At 37.2% G+C, this 22397-nt stretch overlaps 1 protein-coding gene across 7 annotated transcripts in view; it reads left to right on the forward strand.

Moving 5' to 3' along the window:
• The window catches only part of RALGPS2 (Ral GEF with PH domain and SH3 binding motif 2), a 178623-nt gene that overhangs the window by 38757 nt on the left and 117469 nt on the right, over nucleotides 1-22397 (forward strand). For all 7 annotated transcript variants that reach the window (XM_057545676.1, XM_057545679.1, XM_057545684.1 and 4 more), the window contains exons 2-4: nucleotides 1779-1923; nucleotides 7736-7840; nucleotides 8908-8958. In XM_057545676.1, the coding sequence (XP_057401659.1) occupies nucleotides 1867-1923; nucleotides 7736-7840; nucleotides 8908-8958 (213 nt within the window). In that variant the 5' untranslated portion in view covers nucleotides 1779-1866. The remainder of the gene's footprint in view (nucleotides 1-1778; nucleotides 1924-7735; nucleotides 7841-8907; nucleotides 8959-22397) is intronic.

Consider the following 22397-nt stretch of genomic DNA (forward strand, 5'->3'; position numbering starts at 1 on the left):
TTCTCATTTAAAAAATTCTAGCACGATGTTTTGCTCTTAGCAGGTACTTAGGATATATCTGAAGAAACGAAGATAAATTTAAGATGTGACTGAAGGCTGCTATCATTAGTAATAATTTTTAAGCATTTGAAAACCAACAACATGTTTTGCTACATCTAGGAAACATATTTTAGGCATTCTCATTCATTATTTCTGCAATCAGGATTTTGCTGATGCCCACCAACATGTATTTTGTGAGAGGTATATTTCTAAGGTTTTTGTCTTCTTTAATTAGAAGACTCCCTTGAATTTAAGCTTTGTGTGGATTCATTAGATAGTAGGCAAAGCGTGTGTCATTATAATAGCACTCTTACCATGTGTCAGCACTGTTTTAGGCGCTTTGAATATATTAATTAATTTCTCCTCACCACAACTCTATGAAGTAGGTACTTACTGCTATCTCTGTTATATAGGTAAGGAAATTGAACAGAGAAAAGGCAAACAGTTTGCTGGGTTCAGTTTAAAGGAGAGCCAAAAAACTGCTTAAGCAGTTTTTTTCTAGAGTTTGTGCTTCTAAATCACTGTCCTATATTGCTTCTCCAGAGAGAGGAAACTTAGCATTTCAAGAGAATTATTATTGATATTTCAAACTAAGTTTTTAAAGTGGGTATAATTTTGTAGTGCACAGCATCAGGAATATAGTCAGTAGTAGTGTTAATAACTCTGTATGGTGACAGATGGTAACTAGACTTATTGTGGTAGTCATTTTGTAATGTGTAAAAATATCAAATCCCTATGTTTTACACCTCAAACTAATATAATAATGTAAGTCAATTACACTTCAATAAAAAAGTGGATATAGTTTTAAATACCTAATTTATAGACACTTAACCATTTCTCTTATGAAAAATATCATAGAAATTTAAAGTTGGAAAGGGACCTTACTCTGTTTATTTGGTCATTTTACAGAGAGGAAGAAATTCCCTCCTAGATAGGTGAAGTTACCAACACAGTGATATACAGCAAGTTATTTGTGGAAAGGGATTAGACTCTCAAGTAAACATTCTGACTTCCAGTAAAGTGGAAAAACTATGGTGGTGTGGAAAGAATATTTGAATAGAATTTTAGATGACTTGAATTTTATTCTTGACCCCTCATTTACCAGCCTGTGTCCTCAGAGGCTGTGTTTGTGTTATATGAGTATAATGATATCTTCCTTAATTAGTCTTCTTGGTAGTTGTGAAGATCAGTGAGATAATGGAGTAAAGATACTCAGTAAACTTTAAAGCCCTATACAAATAAATATATCATGTACTGTGGTATTTTTATAACATGCTCCATAATTATTTTTAATTATTTGTGATATCTTTGTAAACTACATTATCAACACTGCTAAACTTATTCAGTATGGTTGAGTTAGGGATGTCATTTAGATCTCTAAAATTTATTTCGTTAGACCATATATTACTTTGCCACATGTTTTTTACACTTTTTATTTTCTTAAGACTAAAAAACCTTTTGAATTTTTCTTACAATAAATGAAAAATTATACCTTTGCTTTGCTGATAAAAAATATAACAGCAACATGTGTTGAACACGGGCCATTTGGTGTTTCTGATCATTTGAAAATAGCATTAATAGGATTGTCCTCAAACCGGATTTAGTGATTTAACTGAAGTGAAAAATAGAGTTTAGTAAATTTGGAGTATTTTATTTCTTGGCATGGTGACAGGCATGGGTTTCTTTTCTTAAACTTCCAATAAGACACACAGTTAAAGTTTTCTATTTATTTTTTACAGGAATAATAATGTATTTGTGGCCTTGGACATGAAGCAATCAGTCTTCTGTTGCTGTTAACTACCGTCAGGGACTGATGTTGTGGGAAGCATGGACCTAATGAACGGGCAGGCAAGCAGTGTTAATATTGCTGCTACTGCTTCTGAGGTAAGACATTTAAAAAGTTTAGTTGCAAAATTTCTTACCTGGCATTCTAATTTTTTAAGCATTATGATTGGTCACAGATGTAAATCAGAGCTTGAGAAAAAGGGTTACAGATTTTTCAGTTTTCAAAAAACTGTCTTCATTGTACCATCCATGTGTTCATTGTACGTTTTAGGAGTTCATCCCTACCTACTTTATATACTTGACAAATAATGATTACTTAAAACCCTTTCTTGGGGCTTCCCTGGTGGCGCAGTGGTTGGGAGTCTGCCTGCTAATGCAGGGGACATGGGTTCGAGCCCTGGTCTGGGAAGATCCCACATGCCACGGAGCAGCTGGGCCCGTGAGCCACAACTACTGAGCCTGCGCGTCTGGAGCCTGTGCCCCGCAACGGGAGGGGCCGCGGTAGTGAAAGGCCCGCGCACCGCGATGAAGAGCGGTCCCCGTGCCGCGATGAAGAGTGGCCCCCACTTGCCGCAACTAGAGAAAGCCCTCGCACGAACCGAAGACCCAACACAGCCAAAAATAAATAAATAAATAAAGTAGCTATAAAACCCTTTCTTGGGTTTAGTTTTGAAGAATGCATAGAATTTCTTTTTAAAGTGTTTTTACATTTTATGAACCTTGAGGGCAACAGTACAGGTGGGGCAAAGAATGACATAATATTGACACTGTCAGATCCCTTGATTCCAAGCCTGTTGAAGGAGATCAAAGACCCATTAGGCTGCAGTGTTGAAAGGGCTACTCTGCTGATGTAGCTCAGAGTGTTAAAGATGGAAATAAAGACTGAACTAGATGCTCACCTACACACACCCCCCTTTTTTTTTTTTTGCTTTGTCTGTAAATCTAGGGTACTTGCCTGCTTGCCTTAATAACTTTAGTATTTAGCTTCTATATTTCTCCTTTATTTTACCCTTACCATAGAGGATGAGAATAAATGTTTATGACACTTTAACACCTTGACCTCAGAGTTCCTTGATAACTTCATTTTGCCCAGGCCAATTACTTAGGCCTTGCTGTCACTGAAAATATTCTAAGTCAGTAGTTTCAAGTTATTTTTCTTATTAGATGATTTCTGTATTTTTAACTCTAGCTCTGGCTTCCCTTATGAATTTTATTAAGCATTTCTGATGGATGGACTTTTTACTTACAATATGAACAAAATCAGGTTACTTTGTTTCTATTCTGCTGCACTACCTGTAAAGAAAATAGGCCACCCCCTTTCTCTGACTTTTGTTAGTAGCATGACCGTTTCCTTAGCATCAAAGTTCAGATCTGTAGATTCGGCATTAACCTGCTTCCCCTTGCCCACCACACCCATTTTCACATCACAGCAGGGAGAGTCCGCTAACAAAACAGAAGTTAGAATCCTCTGTAATGTAATCATCGAGTGACATCTGCCCTCAAGTGGAGAGGATTACACAAGGGCGTGACCACCAAGAGATAGAGATGCCTGGCAGCCGGCTTAGAGCCTGTCCACCACACCTTATCTCTGAGATCTAGTCCTTTACTCCTTATTTCTACTAGTACCATCTTAGTTTGGTCATTTATTATTTCTTGTCTAGAATGTTGTAGTGGCCTTCTATTTTGATCTTGCACTTCTATTCTCTGCTATTTTTGGTACATTGGACTGTAATTCAATTTTAATATTCTTAAAATACAGCTGTTATACTTTATTGTATTCCCAAACTGTCCATGGTTCCTCATTACCTACTAACTAAATACACATTCAGCCCTACATTTAAGACTTTCATCAAAATGAGCCTAAATTTTCTTTCTAATGGATTTAACTGCTACTAATTCTCTACGTGAAATTTACATTCTAATGAAAGAATACTACATCTTGCTGATGTTTGTATAAATGCTTAGCCTTTTCTATTTCAAAAAATTAGGGAAGTTTTCTCCTGATTCCCTAAACAGATAGGAGCTTTCCGATTTTTGAAACTATCACTTAAAAAAAAACATTTTTAATAATTTTTTCCATAAATTTATACATAGCTTTTCTTCCTCCTTGAGACAGGGATTATATATGTTTGTAAATATGTCTGTAATATATGTATATTTACATGGTATTTTTATGACCATATTTCTTAACTATGTTAAATGTATGTGTGTATATGTATAGTATATTTATGACTATGTATCCTGAAACATATGAGCTAGTATTACAGGAAACAGTACACAATTGTTTGTTAAATAAAATAGATCATTTCACTCATATAAAAAATTATGTTGACCTTTCTGAAAATGGATGAATTACATCAGACCTCAGAGTAATATAATTTAGTATATGAGAAGTAAGGGGCAGGGGGGAAGTCTGCCTTTTAAATTGTCCTCCTGCTGTGGTAAGAAGATAAAATTAAAAATATATGTTTTTCTACCTTCTCTTAAAATAAAGATGTGTTAACATATCAAAATGCAAACTTCTCACAAATATGAAAACCTCACAAGTACTTAAGGTACTTGATGGGTGATTGACTCCTCCTGTCTCTGCCTTCTAGACCTAACCTATGTTTAAGCTTCTGGTGTCAGTAGAGTGGTGGCGAACTTTTTTCCGACATTTAGAAGTGTCAGTAGCTTTTTAGTCTTGTTGTGAATAAAGAATTACTACTATGCCCTTAGTGCACATTATGTCTCAGTACTGCTTAGCTTCTTGTCATTACCAGCTTATTTATTGGTAGTGGGAAAGCAGATAGAAGCACATCACTCATAATTTTTAAAGCCTCTACTAATGGCTTGTAAGAAGGAAAAGAGGGAAATGATTACTAACTTTGATAAGCAATAAGATTGCCATTACGATTTGCTCACTTGTCTTGAATGAGTTAGAAACTTGGAGAAAATTACCAAATTATGTTTAAAATGAATGTATTTACTTGACAATGTTTTTATTATTTGGTAGTTACTGGATTAGTATATACTGCTTAACTGATGTCTGTTTGAATGCTTAACATGAATAAATTTTTATATTAGTCTTGGACTATAAAGTAACATTGTCAACATACTGTAAGCTAGTCTTAGTTACAGAGATTAAGCACATGGAATAAGATACTATATATGAAATCCATTTATGAGACTTTGGACTTCTGCTCAGACACGTAAAGAGCTTGGAATTCATCACTCCTGTCCTCACAGCTTGAAAAAAGCTGAACAAACTGAAAACCAATAACTCGTCTTAGCTCTATCAGAGAACTGATGTCACAGAGCAAATTGACAGTGATGCCCTGAAAACTGGAGAAAGAGGCAAACACAGAGTCACTGTTTACCAAGAGCAGAATTCCCTGGAGCCAGGAAAGGGTAGGAAAGCTTACTGTAGTTGACAAACTGCTGGAGGCAGTGTGTGGACGAGCTTGAGAGTTAAGAACTCCTGGGGGCTCAGTTTTAGGTCTCCCTCCCCACATTTGTGAGTTTTACCTCCAGGAGCCCCACCAAGTTCTCACAGTGAGGTTCAGAGAAAAATCCCTCCTGTTTCCAGCAGAGGGAGGGGAAAGTAACCATTTTGAAATATACTAGGGGGAAGTAATCATCCTAAAATATGCCCAGCACATTCTATTCCCCACCTGACCTCAGGGGAGACTGCTTTACCAGAGCCTAACCTGCTTGCGGAAAGAGAAATACCCAACTCCGGGCCCTCTAGCCTTCCTGTCTGACTTTCTAAGGGGAGTCTGGGGTGCTGAGAAGCACCTAAGGTCACAGCCCAAGGGCACAGGCTCACTAAAGTACCTGATTGTAGGGCAATGGAACACTTCTCCTCTTCCCACACCTTAACCACCACATCAACGGGGCTCCTGTATAATAGTAAAGGAACACAGCTGAAAGAAGTGCAAGGCACAGACTCTTATCTAAGGAGGAGTTTCTAGAAAAACCCAGAGACAAAAACAAGGACACTAGAGGAAAGTGAAGGCACCTCTAACCACAACAAATAGTAAACAGCATAACTCCTATACAAATAAACGTAAACCCTTACACTAAAGGCCTGTTTGCCTCAGTTTCTGTTACCCACTGAATCAGGTCTGGCTTTCAGCAAATTTTAAGCCATGCTAAAAGTAACAAAAAAACATAGGCTGAAGAGGCAAAGCAAGCAGCACAGCCAGACTCAGATATGGCAAAGATTTTGGAATTAACGGACTGGGAATTAAAATAACCATGATTAATAATGCTAATAGCTCTAATGGAAAAAATTGACAACATGCAAGAATAGATGGATACTAGAAGCAGGGATATTGAAATTCTAAGAATCAAAAGGAAATGCTAGAAATCGAAAATGTCGTTCCAGAAATGGCGAGTGACTTTGATTGGCTCACCAGTAGACTGGTGACCAGTAGACAGCTAAGGAAAGAATCAGTGAACCTGAAGACATGTTAATAGTATCGTCCCAAGCTGAAGTGCAAAGAGAAAATAGAATGAGGAAAATGGAACTCAATATTCAGGAACTGTGGGGCAATGACAAAAGGTGTAGCATGTACGTAATGGGACTGCCAGAAGGAGGAGAAAGAGAAAGGAGCAGAAGAAATATTTGAAGTAATAATGGTTGAGAATTTTCCAAAATTAATGACGGATCCCTTCCTTTCTAATGATTTTGATATTTAGTTGCTACTGCAAGGGAAGGAAAAAGTAAAAATGAAGCATAATGACAGGTGCTCAAAATTGATGTATAATAACTGGTAGGGGGCTTCCCTGGTGGCGCAGTGGTTGAGAATCTGCCTGCCAATGCAGGGGACACGGGTTCGAGCCCTGGTCTGGGAAGATCCCACATGCCGCGGAGCAGCTGGGCCCGTGAGCCACAACTACTGAGCCTGCGTATCTGGAGCCTGTGCTCCGCAACAAGAGAGGCCACGATAGTGAGAGGCCCGCGCACCGCGATGAAGAGTGGCCCCCGCTTGCCACAAGTAGAGAAAGCCCTCGCACAGAAACGAAGACCCAACACAGCCATAAATAAATAAATAAATAATTTTTTAAAAAAACAAAAAAAAACGCTCCTCAGGTCTGAAGCCCTCTGTAATATTAAAAAAAAAAAAAAAAAAGCTGGTAGGTTGACATACATAATATTATACCTCCGTAAATGAAACTTTGGTTAGTTTTTTCTGCCACTGACTGTAGCCTGATATCCTACCACCATTTAACAGAGAGTGATCTAAATGTTCTTACAGGGATGATACTCTGATTTCAGCCAGCTGATTGCAAAATACACTTTTATTTTGTAGTACAGATGAAGTGGAAATTTAACAGAGATAAGATTTTCAGGGCCAAAAGCCACCTTTTGTTCTACATATAGCAACAGCAAATTCAGAATTAAAGCAGAAAACGCTTAAATCTGTAGTATAATAAGAAGAACATTATCAATTGTACTATCACAGACAGACACTCACTTAACAAACTAGACTGGGTTATTTAGTTAATGGAACTCTGAATGTTTTCCTGTGGTTTATGTTAGGAAAATAATTTGTCTTTTCCTTAATAAAAATGAGTTTTAAAAATTATAGATGGTTGTATCCTTCTCCCCTAACTTCTTTTACCCCATTTGAAAATTATTGAACTTGTTATTGATAATATCTTTTATTTCTGTTGGAAATGATAGGATGTCAGGGTGAGGAAACAGACAGGAAAACTTACTCAAGAACCTAAAAATCTAAAGTTGAGGTTAGATTTCAAGTTGCCCGACCCTATTCCTAGTGCTCTTCCGAGTAAGCAGTATGTTCTGCCCAACTTTTCTACAGCATTTGTTAACTCACTTTTCTTAGCTTTCCTCAGTCTAGTTTCCATGACACTTAACTGCAAGACAGTTTTTAAATGGCTGCATTTTTTTTCAATTTAACAGAAAAGTAGCAGTTCTGAGTCATTAAGTGACAAAGGTTCTGAATTGAAGAAAAGCTTTGATGCTGTGGTGTTTGATGTCCTTAAGGTTACACCAGAAGAATATGCGGTAAGCCTCCCACCTCTTGTTCTCCAGTTTTTGCACATAATTTACATATTGGTGCTATTCAGTTAGAATTTGTAGGCCCAACAGAGGAGATTTTTAAAAAAAAAAACTGGATGTGGGAATCGATGGGGAGAGTAGCACAACAATGGAGCAAGCAGAGGAATGAACCCGAGAAGGTAAGAAAATCCACTGATGTTTTCAGAGCAGCTTCGTAAGTTACACTATCAACTTGGTAAGTAATAATAAGTATTTGCCTTCATGGTAATTGCTTTTGTCCCTACCAATACCACCTCCCCAAGCTAACTGTACTTTATTGACATATGTAAGAAGTATTTTTACTTTTTCATAAATTAAAAAATTAAAGTTGAAGGCATTATTGCAGTATCATGGAGGATACCTAGAAAAACTTTTAATTCTTAAATGATATGTGTTCATTTATTTGTGCTTTTTCCTTTAACTTATTAGCAGAATATATTGATTTCCTGATGTTGCATCACTCTTGCATTCCAGTAGTAAACTGTGTTTGGCCATAGCATGTTATTCCTTGTTATATTGATGGATTTTGTTTTACATCTGTAGCCACGGTTGAGATAGGTCCATGTGAAGTCCTTCAATATGAGTTGCCACTAGTGTAGAGTCAGTTACTTCTTATAAATTGGGAAGAATACCTTTTCATTAATGTCATATTTTATATTACTGTTTGAGTAGATATGATTTAATAGTCACAACAACAACACTGCTGTACGAACCAGTAGATCCAAGTTTTTTTTTTTATTTGGATTTAATGTATGACCATGTTCAAATTTTTAAAATTATTTTTGTTTATTTTGTAGCTTTACCTCATTTATCTCACAAGAAAATATGAATAGGCATGAGATAATTAGAAATAATTATATTTAATGATATAAGGGCTAAATTTTCATTTTCTTAAGCCCTTATAAAACTGGGATTTCTTTCTGGTAAAGATTTGAGTACTCAATATGTTTTAGTACAGAATATAATTTTATTTGCAAATATATGTCACATTATGGAATTCCAAGAAATTGTAATTTTTTTACTTTTCACTTCAGGGTCAGATAACGCTAATGGATGTTCCAGTATTCAAAGCCATTCAACCAGATGTGAGTAGTTTTAAGAACTTTCCTTTAAAATATACAAGATGGTGAATTATAGTATCCCCAATTAAGAAGTTTTAGAAATGACAAATTATACTTTATATTAATTTTTAAATGTTTAAAGCTTTTGATGTAACTTATCTGTATATTACTCAGGCCTCAAAAACTCATGTGGCATTCATAGCTACACACTGCTGAGTCATAGATAGTACTGTTTGAATCATTTTGGTTGATTTGGCTTCATCACTTTACTGAAGTATCTATTTTACTGATGAGAAAACAGAATGACATTTGTCCCCGATACACAGCTTAAGTACTGGAACTGGCTTTCAGACTCTAAAAACTGATGCTTTTTCCACTCTTATCAGGTAAGAATATTAATATGATTTTGTATCCCAAAACTAAGTCATTGATAATACTGACATATTCAGTACCATAAGATATTTTTTTAGTTCTTCTGGGAACAAAATATAGTATATTTGTTGCAGTATTTTCAAGTCAACTATAACATAGATGTTACAGAAAACATCTGTATCTTCAGTGGTATAGACAGTATTAGTCCTGTGTTTTTCAAGTAATTTACTTAATGTCTGAGTATCTCAAGTCTGTCACTTAACAAAATGAAAGGATGGGCCTGAATGATCTCTGAGTCTTTGTCATTTCCACAGCTCTGTGTTTTTCTAACTTTCCTCCCTTACCATGGAGGGCACCCTCAGTAGAACCAGTAGTTTAGCAACAGAGGAAGAGGAACAATCTAGTCTATAAATAAGGCACAAACAGAAAATGGCTTTTTTATTTAAATGATAGTAACTGAAATATTCATTTCCTCACATCCCCAAACAAAACAAAGCAAACTAAATTCTTTATAAAAATTACATTTTTTTGCCCTGAAGTTCAGCCATCTTCTCCTTAGACATATTTTTTTCCTTTTGAATAAACTGCAATTACTATATTTCTGTTTCATACGACATTAGTACCATCCAGTAGAAATATAATGTGAACCATTTCTATAACTTTACATTTTCTAGTAGCCACATTACAAATTAAAAAGAAACAAGTAAAACTAATTTTCATAGTTGTATTTAACCTACTGCATCCAAAATAATTATCATTTCAACTTGTAATCAGTATAAAAATTATTGAGATGTTTTACTCTCTTTTTTCTGTACTAAGACTTTGAAATTCAGTGTATATTGTATAATTACAGCACATCTTTATGTGGAGTTGCCACATTGCAAGTGCTTGTGCTTGATAGTCATTTGTGGAGAGGGGTTTGACATTGAAGATCTAGACATTGACTATTACTTAAGGACATAAACTTCAAGTCAATGGGAAATTTTTATTTCCCTGGGACATCTAACAGTGCTTTGTAAACTTCATAGAAGTGAACCTTAAAAATTCCCTTGACCCCACTTCCTGATCTAATTTAACACCAACCCCATTGATTTTTTTTTTAACCTAAGTATCTTATTTATCCATTCTCTGTCTACTCTCAACACCCCAATCCAAGACACCATTGTAACTCAGCTGAATTACTGCAGTGCCCTGTTACCTGATCTGTCCACATCCACCCTGACCCTTTTAAACTTTCTCTACCCAATAGCCAAGGTAATCTTTCAACATGTAAATCTGCTCATTGGATTCCTCTGCTTATAATGCTTCAGTGGCTTCCTGTCACTCTAAGGGTAAAGACAAACTATCCTAATATCATCTACAAATCTCTTCAAAGTTTTGCCTCTTCTTACCCACTCCAACCTTATCTTACACCTTTTCCACCTTTTTCTGGTCTAACTACAGTGGCCTTTTAGCCCCTCTCACCACTGAGCCTGTGTACCTCCTAGTTAACTGCTACTCATCCTTCAGTTCTCAGATCAAGTTTGACCTTTTCAGGTGAGCTTTTCTTCTCTTCCTACAGGCTCTCCCAGCACTTCCTAGTTCTTCACTGGACTTGTCAGTTGCAGTTTTACATTTATGTGTCGTGGTTCAACAAGTATTTACTGAGTGTCTATTCTGTGCCAGGCACTGGCTTACAGCACTGAAGAGACTAAAATTCCTGCCCTCATGAATCTTACATTTGAGTGAGGTGAACTAGTACTGTGTCATGAAAAACATCGAACAGCCAGAAGAGGATAGGGCGGCGTAAGGGCAGTGGGAGTTGTGATTTTTAGGTAAGATGGTCAGAAAGGCTTCACTGAAAAGGTGCCATCTGAGAAAGACCTGAACGAGGTGAGAGAGCTAGCCGTACTGGTGTTTGGGGGAAGAGCGTTCCAGGCAGAGAAAACAGTACTGATATTTAGTACCATAAGTTTCGTTCTTAGTTCTTTTGGGAACAAAATATAGTGTGTTTGTTGTAGTATATACAAGTCTGCAATGGCCCTGGATACTTTTCATTGTACCTTTATTTTATGACTTTATAATATGACTGTGTGTTGTATTTTAGAGACAAGAAAAAAATCAAGGAAGGCATTTTTTTTTTTAAAGGAGACTAACATTTATTATGCATCTACCCATTGTAAGCCATTTATTATGCTCACATAAAGGAAAAGATTACTGGTGTGAGGTGTGAAGCCCAGGGCAAAGGCCACTGAGCTGCAGTGAGTGGGCGCGAGGATCTAGTAGAAAGTGAGAGAGGTAGAGAGGGCTGGATGGCACGGTGCCTTGAAAACCATTACTCTGAAAAAGATAGGAAGCTAGGGGAGGGTTTTGAGCAAACAAGTGACATTTTCTGACTTGGGTTTTAAGTAGCTCTTCCTGACTACTGACCAGGGTATGGGGGGAAGCAAGCCTGGGGGTGGGGAGGGGCTGGTACCAAGGACTGAATCGAGGAGACCAGGTGAGAGATGGAGGTGGCTTGCGTCAGGGTGTGAGGGGAAGAGGTGGTGAGAAGTTGTCAGGCACTGTATGTGCAAGAGGAGTCAAGGATGATGGCAAGGTTTTGGCCTGACACCGGACACATGTAGTTGATAGTCTCTGAGATGGAAAATTGTTAGGATTGTGTTCATAGCTCCTGGGGCTGCCATTTATATAGAATAGACTGTGCAGTGTAGCCTGTGGAGAAGGGCCAGAGGAGCAGGCCCTTGAAGGAAGAGCCTGAGTTCAGCTTTGGACATGTTTAGTTTTACCTGCCTGTTGGACAGCCAAGGAGAATGTTAAGTTACGTAACATATACTAGCATATATTTTCAGTTCAGACTGGAAATGTAAGTTTGGGAGTTGTCAGTGTAGGGATATTTAAAGCATAGGTGAGATTACCAAGAGAGTGAAAATAGATGGAGAAAAGAAGGGACCTATTTAGTGTTGAGGAGGAGCTAACAAAAGAAACTGAGAAGCAGCAGCCGGTGATTTAGGAGGAAACCTCGGTTAGTGTGAAATTCGATGAACCAAGTGAAAGACATATTTTTAAGAAGGAAGGCGTGATCAGGTATAAAGTGGTGTTAATCATGTGCTTATTTGTTTATTGCTTGCCACTTCTGCTAGGTTTTAAGCTACATGAGGGCTCTTAGGATGGATAATTTTGCTTTTACTATTTTATCTGTCTGGCATGTAGTGGGAACTCAGTATTTAGAATGAGAAAATGAACAGTGTTTAGTAAATGTTTGTTCAATGAGAGAATGTCTTAAAAAATTGAAATAGGAACCCTTGGAAGAAACGATGTAGCACCAAAATATTCTTATGTATCCATCTCATATAATCATCAAGATTACATTAAATCTGGCAGCGTAAACAGGACTTTGTCATCTGGCAGAAAAAATGTTTTCTAATTTATCCTGAGATCTTTAAGACATACAACAAGGCATATGTAATGAGGTAAAACTCTCATCTCAACCTTCAGCCTGAGCAGTACTGTTGAAGCCACTCTGCATCCTCCCATATTCACCTCTCTTCCCTCCTCCCACCAAAGGAACCACTATCCAGTATTGATCTATATCCTGTGCATTTAGATACAGATTTTCTGTAAGTATATGTATCCCTTAGCAATATGTGCTTTTGCAGATTTCAGATTTTTTATGTAAGTGGTATCCTGTTTTTTTTCTTCTTTAGCTTCTTATGTCTAACATCATTGACTAGCATCCATGTTTATACTCTAGTGCATTAATTACTGAATTGTAGCACATTAACATCCTTAAATTTATTAAATACTGCCAAATTGTTTGTACAGATATTGTTTGTTTATTATGTGAAACTCTTGCTATTAACTTTAACAAAAGATTTTTTAAGCCACGATGGTGGCCAATCTAATGTATTAGTCTCATTTATTAGCATAAAATGGTGTCTACCTTATTATGTAGTTAGAATATTAACTTCACTAAAGAATGAATTATTTTTGTTAAATCCAAATTTAACCTCAGATATGAAAAGATAGTGGTTATCACTGAACCCAATAAATTTATCTTCATGTTTCTGCCCATTATACCAATGTTCAAGTCTCTACTTTATATATAATTTTATGTAAAACTTAAACAACTATATATATATTATGAAACTATTTAAAAGATCTTTAGTTAAGTTACACTGAAACTGTTTCAATCAAAACTCATTATTATGTGTGAATATCCACATGTAACTTTATTTCAGGTGATGATTTATTTACATTTTCTGAAATAAAATGTGTTCTAAATTTGAGCTTTGAAGATTATAGATTCTCAATCCAACTATGTGGTTTAGTGATTTTTCTTGCAAATTGGTGATTGAACCACACAGGTCTCACTCAGTTTTCTACAAGAGAGGCAATTTCTGAGTTATTTGAAACTTATTAAAATATATAACTCCTATTAATTCCGTTCCCTAAGTAGGTCCCTGCCATTCTTACCAGGTTGTGGCATTCTGTATTCCCAAGTCTTTCATGTCAAGCAGAATTTATTTAAACTTTTGTCCCTAAACTTATTCTTGACTTGTAGAAAGAAAGGGGCAGCTATAAGAAGCACAGTTGTTTTCTCAGAATAAAGCTGCTTATCTGCCTGTCTGTTGCACTGCCTACCTCAGAATTGCTCAGGGAAAAAAGAAAAATTCCAAGCCTTTTATTTCCCTCTAGAAACTATTGGCCTTATCTTTGAGATGTCAAAGATTATTTTTTATTATATAGTGACTGGCCTTAGTCGTCAGTAAAATACTGGCCAACGAAATTACATCTTTAAGTAAGCAGATCTGAAGCAAACATACTGCTAAGTCTGGTTTTTCTCCAACCTTGTATCACACTTGAAATTACCTCAGAGTGAAGGAAGACAAAAGAACAGATTTCGACACTTTGTTTCTTAGTTTTTTGTTTTATGGTAGAGAAGAATAGAAAAACATGTTCACCAATGAAAAGAATTTAATGGTAAAGGAAAAGTCCAGTAATTTTAAAAACTACTTAGTGGGAATATAATTACGTTTGCTCTGGTTTTAGTTTTTAAGGTCCCCTGTCTGAGTGATTTGTATCATCTATCCATTTTTAATACCAGTCAGAAACCTTGGAGTCATTCTTTTCCCTTCTCCCTGCATCCTCTTTCCTCTGTTCTCCAGTATCTCCAGTCGATTTTACTTCCTAAATAACTTTTCTCCCCTTCCCCTTCCCTATCACCTCGGAAGGATATTTATTAAAAGAACACAGTGTTTTTTCAGGGCTGCAGCTCATTGGCTCTAGAAGTATGAACATTCCATAGTGCCTGTACATGGTTGCTGGGCCTGAGACAGGTCTCAGCTTAATCTGTTATCTGTATATACTGGTGGATCCCCCTTCATCTGAACGCTTTGCCCTGATATTCCCATAGCTAGTGCTACAGAAATCCTAAGAATCTTCACTTGCCCACTGGCCCAAGCAGCATGGCCAAATTTGGAAGCTTCTATGCATAGTGATCCCTCTCACACAAAACCAGTCTTTTCATTCTTCTCCCCTCCTCCTAATAAGTAGCCATTTCTTAGTGATAGGGATGGGAAGGAAACACAATAATACGGTTGCTGGCACTGAAGTTATACTGATTACAAGGAAGGAGAAAAGTTAGTAGTTCCATCATCTGCACTCACCCTCTGTTAATATGTCCTTACAACTCTCACTTCCACAGAGTTGCTCACTGTCTTTTTGTTCTTGTTGTTCTTTAATTTAAACCAGTTTTGGGGGTAAATTTCCCTGTACTTTGCAGCCTCTTTTTCTTTTTTAATCAGTGTCCAACATTCACAGCTCTCTGAATGGGTGCTCAGAAAATTCTTAATTACTTAATTTCACTTATTTTAAAATTTATTTTAAAGCCCTTTGAATCCCAAAAGATAATTTTTAGTGGCAAAACATAAAAGCAATGAGTCAGAAGACATGCATTTTTGTTTCAGCTTTGCCATCTATAGATTGTGCCAGTAATACAACCTATTTCATATCTTCAGCCTTTCTTAAAAAAAAAAATTTAAATATGTGAAATAAGGGATTTTGGACTACTTGACCTTTAAAATACCTTCTAGGGACTTCCCGGTGGCACAGTGGTTAAGAATCCACCTGCCAATGCAGGGGACACGGGTTCAAGCACTGGCCTGGGAAGATCCCACATGCCACAGAGCAACTAAGCCCATGCACTTCAACTACTGAGCCCGTGTGCTTCAACTACTGAGCCTGCCTACACTCTAGAGCCCGCATGCTGCGACCACTGAGGCCGCAAGCCACAGCTACTGAAGCCCACGCGCCTGGAGCCGGTTCTCCGCAACAAGAGAAGCCACCGCAATGAGAAGCCTGCGCACTGCAACAAAGAGTAGCCCCCGCTCACCGCAACTAGAGAAAGCCCGTGCGCAGCAACAAAGACCCAACACAGCCGAAAATAAACAAACAAATAAATAAAATTTATTTAAATAAACAAATAAAATAAAATACCTTCTAGGTCTTTTGAGAAATTCCTGGAAGTAGAATAATTTTTGGGGGTGACTTCAGAGTAAGAGCTTCAGTTAAGTGTAGCTGTCAATCAATAATAAATAGGACTTTGACCAAAACTGCAGAAGTCTTAAGGAGGTGATAATTGTTGGGGGTGGTCATAAGTCAAGTTCTTAGAGATTGGGGGTCTCACTAGAACGTAAATTCCACAAGGGCAGAAACTTGTCTGCTCTTTTCACTGATGTATCTATAGTGCTTGAATAATACTTGTTCAGTATTTGAGTTTGATGAGTGACCATTCCAAGGTTTTATCCTGTACAGCCTACAGGCATATTGTCTTCCATTGTTTATCATGTTTGGAGTTATTTTTGCAAAAGTCTGTTACCCAGTCCAAGAATGTAACTTTTATAAAGTAACGCTCATTCTATGGAAGCAGAATTTTTTTCCCCTCTGCCCACAATTCAGAACCATTTTCTTCCCTAGTATGAATTCTTCAGTGTGCAGTAAGGGCAAAAGTTTACCATAAGGTGAACACTCATTAATTTCAAGTATGAATTTTCTGGTATTTAGTTGAAGCTCAGCTCTTGTTAAAGTTTTCCCACATTTCTTATATGCATAGATTGCCCCAGTATGATTTCTCTTCTGATTGTGAAGGTTTTTTTTCTTTTAGAAAGCTCTTACACATTTACAGGGCTTCCCTCCATTGTGAGTTCTTTCATGTTGAGGAAGCAATGACTGGACTGTATTCTGAAAACTTTTCCATGTTTATTACATTCATAGGATTTTGGGGTTTTTTTTCTATTATGAATTCTCTGATGCTCTATAAAGCTTGTATTTCTCCTGGAGGCATTGCCACATTACGCCGATGGGGTTTCTCTTCAGAATGAGTATTATGTTATTCAACACAGGATGAGTTATGACACAAAGTTCTCTTGCAATCAGGCTTTCTCTCCAGTAGCAATTCTCTGGTGATTTTGATCAGTCTTCAGTAAGGGGGGTGAACTGCGCTTGAAATCTGTACTGTAGTCATTACACTGAATAACGTTTACCTCTCTCATGAGGTTCCCAAGTGTTTACAAAGTGACAGGTTCTGACTGAAAGTCCTGTGATGTGTATTACATTCAAAGAAGAAAGTTCCACACTTTATTATTTGTTCTGGTAGGTCAATACAATAAGTCATTTAGATTATATCAATAAACACATTAAATACAAAGGATAGATAAGGCCCTCCTGTATAACTGGGATACACTAGAGATTGAGGAAGAATTCTGGTTAAATGAGGGAAAGTACATAATAGGTCATTCTGAATCTTATTAAAACATTTCTGAAAAGCTTACAATTGAGATATTTCTGACAACATGTATAAAGAGCTTTCTCTATGCGAAATTTCTTCTGTATGCAAACAGCCTATAATCTTGGCAACATCCCAAATTCCAACATCAGGAATATCATAATTCTATCCTTATTTTAATGAAAATTATCATTTTCATTAGAATTAAAATGTAAAAATCCATGAATATAGTGGGAGGTTTGAAGAAAGCAAAGAAGGCATGTGACTCTTCTTGTGGACTAGAAAAAGCTAGCTGTTTTGTTAGAAGTAAGGTGCAGCTGTTTCGTCAGTTCATATTATTGCTGTTCCTCACTGCGAACTTCCTTTATATACAGTAAGGGCAGGCTTAGATTAGAACTAGGGAAGATAACTGTTGACTAGGAGAGTAGGTATATCACAGTATCAGTGGTAGAAGATAGCTTCTGCCTTTCTCTCTGATCTCCCTATAGAGGTGGCTTTAAGGTATTGGAAGGAGGGAGGTTGGGGGAGGAAAGAATGTGAGTACATTACAGAAAAGTGAGGTTTTGTTTTGTTTTGTTTTGTTTTTATTTCTGGCTGTGTTGGGTCTTCGTTTCTGTGCGAGGGCTCTCTCCAGTTGCGGCGAGTGGGGGCCACTCTTCATCGCGGTGCGCGGGCCTCTCACTATCGTGGCCTCTCGTTGCGGAGCACAGGCTCCAGACGCGCAGGCTCAGTAGTTGTGGCGCACGGGCTTAGTTGCTCCGCGGCATGTGGGATCTTCCCAGACCGGGGCTCGAACCCGTGTCCCCTGCATCGGCAGGCAGATTCTCAACCACTGCGCCACCAGGGAAGCCGAGGTGGTGTTTTTGATTTAACATATTCCATTAGAATTATATAGTTTCAGGGCTTATTCTACCCATTAAGAATATAGGAATCGCGGTGAGCCCCTCATCTCAGGGTGAGCCCTCATCTGTGGCTGAGACTTCTTTCCAAAGAGCCATACAGGCTGAATGCTAATGGCTGTACTGTGCCCCTGTAAAGCTTCCAGCTTTTGCGCCTAGGAATGCCTCAGCAGCAGTCATCTTCTCACTCTGAGGGCCCCCACCCCCCACAGTCTTTTACAAATTCCATCGCTTTTTCTTTCCTTGCCTCAGTCTCTGTCTACATGCTGGTCTATATTGGCCTTTTCTCTTCTTCTATCTATAGGTATCCCTACAACATCACCCTTAGAGCAGTGCTTTTAAAAGTGTTGGAACCTACCAGATGAAATTTAGATCAGGAATTTGACTTTACAGAACAAACCTACAAGACGTAAGAGAAGCCATGGTTCCTGTGAAATTCAGTAGTTCTTTCATAGGGTAGGTGGTCATCAGTTGTGGTGTTTGCCTTCCCACGTGCTTCCAAAATAATCTGTTTAATGGCTCAAAATGAGTCCATGAGTTTACTTTCAAATACACTTTTAACGACCATTAAGAAATCGCCTTTGTATATGTGAGTTACTGTTAGAAGATTTCTCTTCACTGCCTGATTTAAAAATTGCAGGTTGAATCCATTTGAACAAATTTTAAGAGGCATCAAGGCGGTTCTGTTTCATTTAGCCTTTGCTGAAACAGAGGCTTATTTACGCAGTGTACTCAACTTGAATCAGTCTTATTCATAAGTTAGACCCAAAAAAAAAAAAACATCTTTTGAGTCACTAAGTTTACTTTAACTTTTTGGTGTTCGTGGGAAATGGTTTAGTATAGAATAACTTGACCTGGCTGATAAGCTGTCAATACAAGATGATGCCGGTAGGAGAATTTATTTCTTAGATCGTATAGTGTCACTTGGAGAAAGAGTCTAGGTTCTGAGACAAAAAGAGACAGAGACAAAGGGAAAAGCATCTTTTTTCTCACAGAGATATTTAGTGGCTATTGAGAGGTTGAGGTGGGGCAGGGCAAAATTCCTTTAAGGCCATTTAACCATAAATGCATGTCAGGGTTTAAGAAGAAAGTACTGGATGAGTTCCTGGAGTCCCAGTGCAATGCCTACTTCATAATCCATTAAATTGGTTTTTGTTTTCATTGTTTTTTAAACTTTTTATTTTGAGGTAATTACAGTTTCACAGGAAGTTGCAAAAAATAGTACAAGGATAATTTTAGATTCACAATATCAAACCCCAGGAAATGGATGTTTGTACAAGACATGTCTGTATAGTTCTGTGACGTTTTACCTTTTTTTTTTTTTTTTTGGCTGCGTCGGGTCTTCGTTGCTGCGCGCGGGCTTTCTCTAGTAGTGTCGAGCGGGGGCTACTCTTCGTTGCGGTGCACGGGCTTCTCATTGTAGTGGCTTCTCTTGTTGTGTAGCACAGGCTCTAGGCGCGCGGCCTTCAGTAGTTGTGGCACGTGTGCTCAGCAGTTGTGGATCACAGGCTCTAGAGCACAGGCTCAGTAGTTGTGGCGCACGGGCTTAGTTGCTCTGCGGCATGTGGGATCTTCCCGGACCAGGGCTCGAACCCGTGTCCCCTGCATTGGCAGGTGCGCCACCAGGGAAGACCACGTTTTATCACTTGTGTAGATTTGTCTTATTGCTACCCCCATCCAGATACAGAACTATTCCATTGCCACAAAAGATTTCTCATTTGTGCTACCCCTTTATAGTCACACCCATCCTACTCCCACCCTCATTCCCCACCATCCTTAACTCCTGGCAGCCACTATGCTGTTCTTTATCTTTATAGCCCTAGTTTGTTGTTGTCTTAGATGGGCTAGTAATGTAACATTGTTTCAAAGGAGAAGTGTTTTCTGAAGCAGAAACTACTATCTTAAGTTTTTAAGAACCTGCTTGTTTCTTCGTACTTTTTAATTATAAATTTCTTTAGGATGGAGGGCTCCAATGTAATTTTAACCTATTTGCTCCCAAGTAATGTGACTGGAGGTTCATTTAACTCCTGCCTTCTTTCAGTCTGCTTCAAACAGAGTTTTATTAAAGGGGAAAAGCATTTTTTCATTAAGCTAATGGTGTTGAAATGTCCCAAAAATTGAATGGATTTTTCAAAACCTCTAAGCATTTCTTAGTTGAGGAGTCAGAAAAGCATTTAAAAAAATTTTAATGTAAAAAATAAGGCCACAATTCACTAATACCTTTGTGTGTGTTCCTTATCATAATAAATTATAATGATAAAGATAGTATCAAATGAGTTGGTATGTCTAAAGCACTTAGAATAGTGCCTGGCACATAGTGATCTCTATGTTAGTGTTAACTATTATTTTTATTGCTGCTGTTAAGACATATGTTCTCAGGAAGAAAGGACTTTTTAAGCACAAAATCAGAAGATTAGATCACACAGAAAAGGACAGGTGTATTGGCTACTTTAAACAAACAAAAGCCAGCCCCCATGTGCACATAAAGAAGATTGGGAAGATGTTTACATAGGTTTATTCGGGTGGTGGGTTTATAGATGATTTACGGCCCCCTAACCCCCATTTTCTATTTAACAAATACATTTAACGACCATAATTCCTCGTATAGTTGGGGAAATTAAAGTATAATATATAGAAAGGGAATTAAATATACCTAGTTTTGATACGACTCTTGTGAAACTGACACTCAGTAGTGCTAGTATAAATGATTCAGTATTTCAGAAGGGCAGTTTGACAAGTATCAAGGCCTTGAAAAGGTTCCTACTCTTTGACCTAGTGATTTCACTTCTAGGACTATATATTTAGGAAATGATCAGAAATGTCAGAAAAGGTGTAAGAATGTTCATTATAGTGTAACCTTACTTCTAATAGGAAAATGGGTTATCAAATGGCTCAATAAGTTTAATAGCAATTTGATAGAGACACTTTGATTATAGAATTAATATAAATTTGGAAATTATATTAACTGGTTAAGAAACAAATTCAGAGTTGATGGATTTAATTCTAGGAATTTTGTCCTAAACTATGACATCTTTATATGGTTGTATAAATAGGCTGTGATTTTTAGAAAGAACAAACATGTCTTCTAGAAGTTTGATGTTTTTAATATAGTTATTATATGTCATTTTTATGTTAATATCTACCACTAAATATTTTCTGTCTCTACAGGAAGATAATGTGCAATGAGCATGTATCTAGGCTGAGTATCATGTACCAAAAATTTCTTTTACTGTAGAATTGCTTCTATCATTTTTTTTTTCCATCAGTAATTTCGAATTTGAAAGTTGTAAATTAATTTTAGGTTTTAAAAAAAGTAATTCATATCTTCAGAGCATTTACTGTTTATCTATTGTGTTAAAGTGATAATTTTCATCTCTTTCTTCAGTATTCCCTGTCTCAGTTGCTCAAGCCAGAAACTTGGGAATTTTAGTACTTCTGGATACCTCATTCTTAGCTTACACTGTGTGGATCCAGTTTTTGACCAAGTCCTGCCTACCTCCAAAATATCTTGAATATTTTACCAGTTTTTTTCAATATCCACTGACACTACCCTAATCAAGGGAACATTACCTTTTTCTTGAAGTATTATAATATCATCACAACTATTTCCTCAATCTTCCCTTGAATCAATTCATTCTTTTTTGTTTCTATTTTATTTTAAAATTTTATTGAAGATATGCATATATCATGTTTAAGAAGCCAAATATTTCCATAAGAGAACAAAATATAGCAATATCCTGTTGCTCCCACCCTTCCAGCCTCCACCCTTGAGCCCCACACCCATCCAAGTCTCTTAGCATTTCTTATTTGGAGGAACTTATATGTTTTTAAGATAATATGTCTAAATGCCTGTTGCTTATGATTTTTCAGTTTTGGATATGATTTATTGATTCTCTACTATAGAAGATGATTTCACTCTCTTATTTTCTCTTCCTCTCACATTTACACAGTTTACTTCCTCCTCTTTCCTGTATAGTTATGTCACAATTTTGACATGAATAAGTAATCCTGGCTCAACCATTCTTTACAAGTGTAGAGAAAGCTAAAGAACAGTTGAGCCATGATTACTTACTTAAATTTTGTTTTCCTTGAGCTAAATAACTTACTTTAGCTTTCTCTACATTTGTCACTAATTTTTCTGCCAGAAGTGAATGTAGTGAGTGTGTTTTCTCAATGTGTTCAAACACTCCAGATATTGTTTCATCTTTCAGAGATGTCTCTCTTCGAATTTCCATCCTTGCTACTTACCATCTGGACTGTTGTTCTTAAGGTCTGCTCATTACTTTGTCCCAGGATCTCCCTTTACTGTTTATCTGGGAATTTCCAATATTTTCTTTCTATGTTGGTTCCTCGGTTTCCTGGATCTTGTCTTCCTTTTTCTTACTTCGCTAGTTTGTTTTGATGGAACACATATTCTACTAGCTCTC

The sequence above is a fragment of the Balaenoptera acutorostrata genome, chromosome 1 (assembly GCF_949987535.1).
Source record: "Balaenoptera acutorostrata chromosome 1, mBalAcu1.1, whole genome shotgun sequence".
NCBI classification, from domain to species: domain Eukaryota; kingdom Metazoa; phylum Chordata; class Mammalia; order Artiodactyla; family Balaenopteridae; genus Balaenoptera; species Balaenoptera acutorostrata.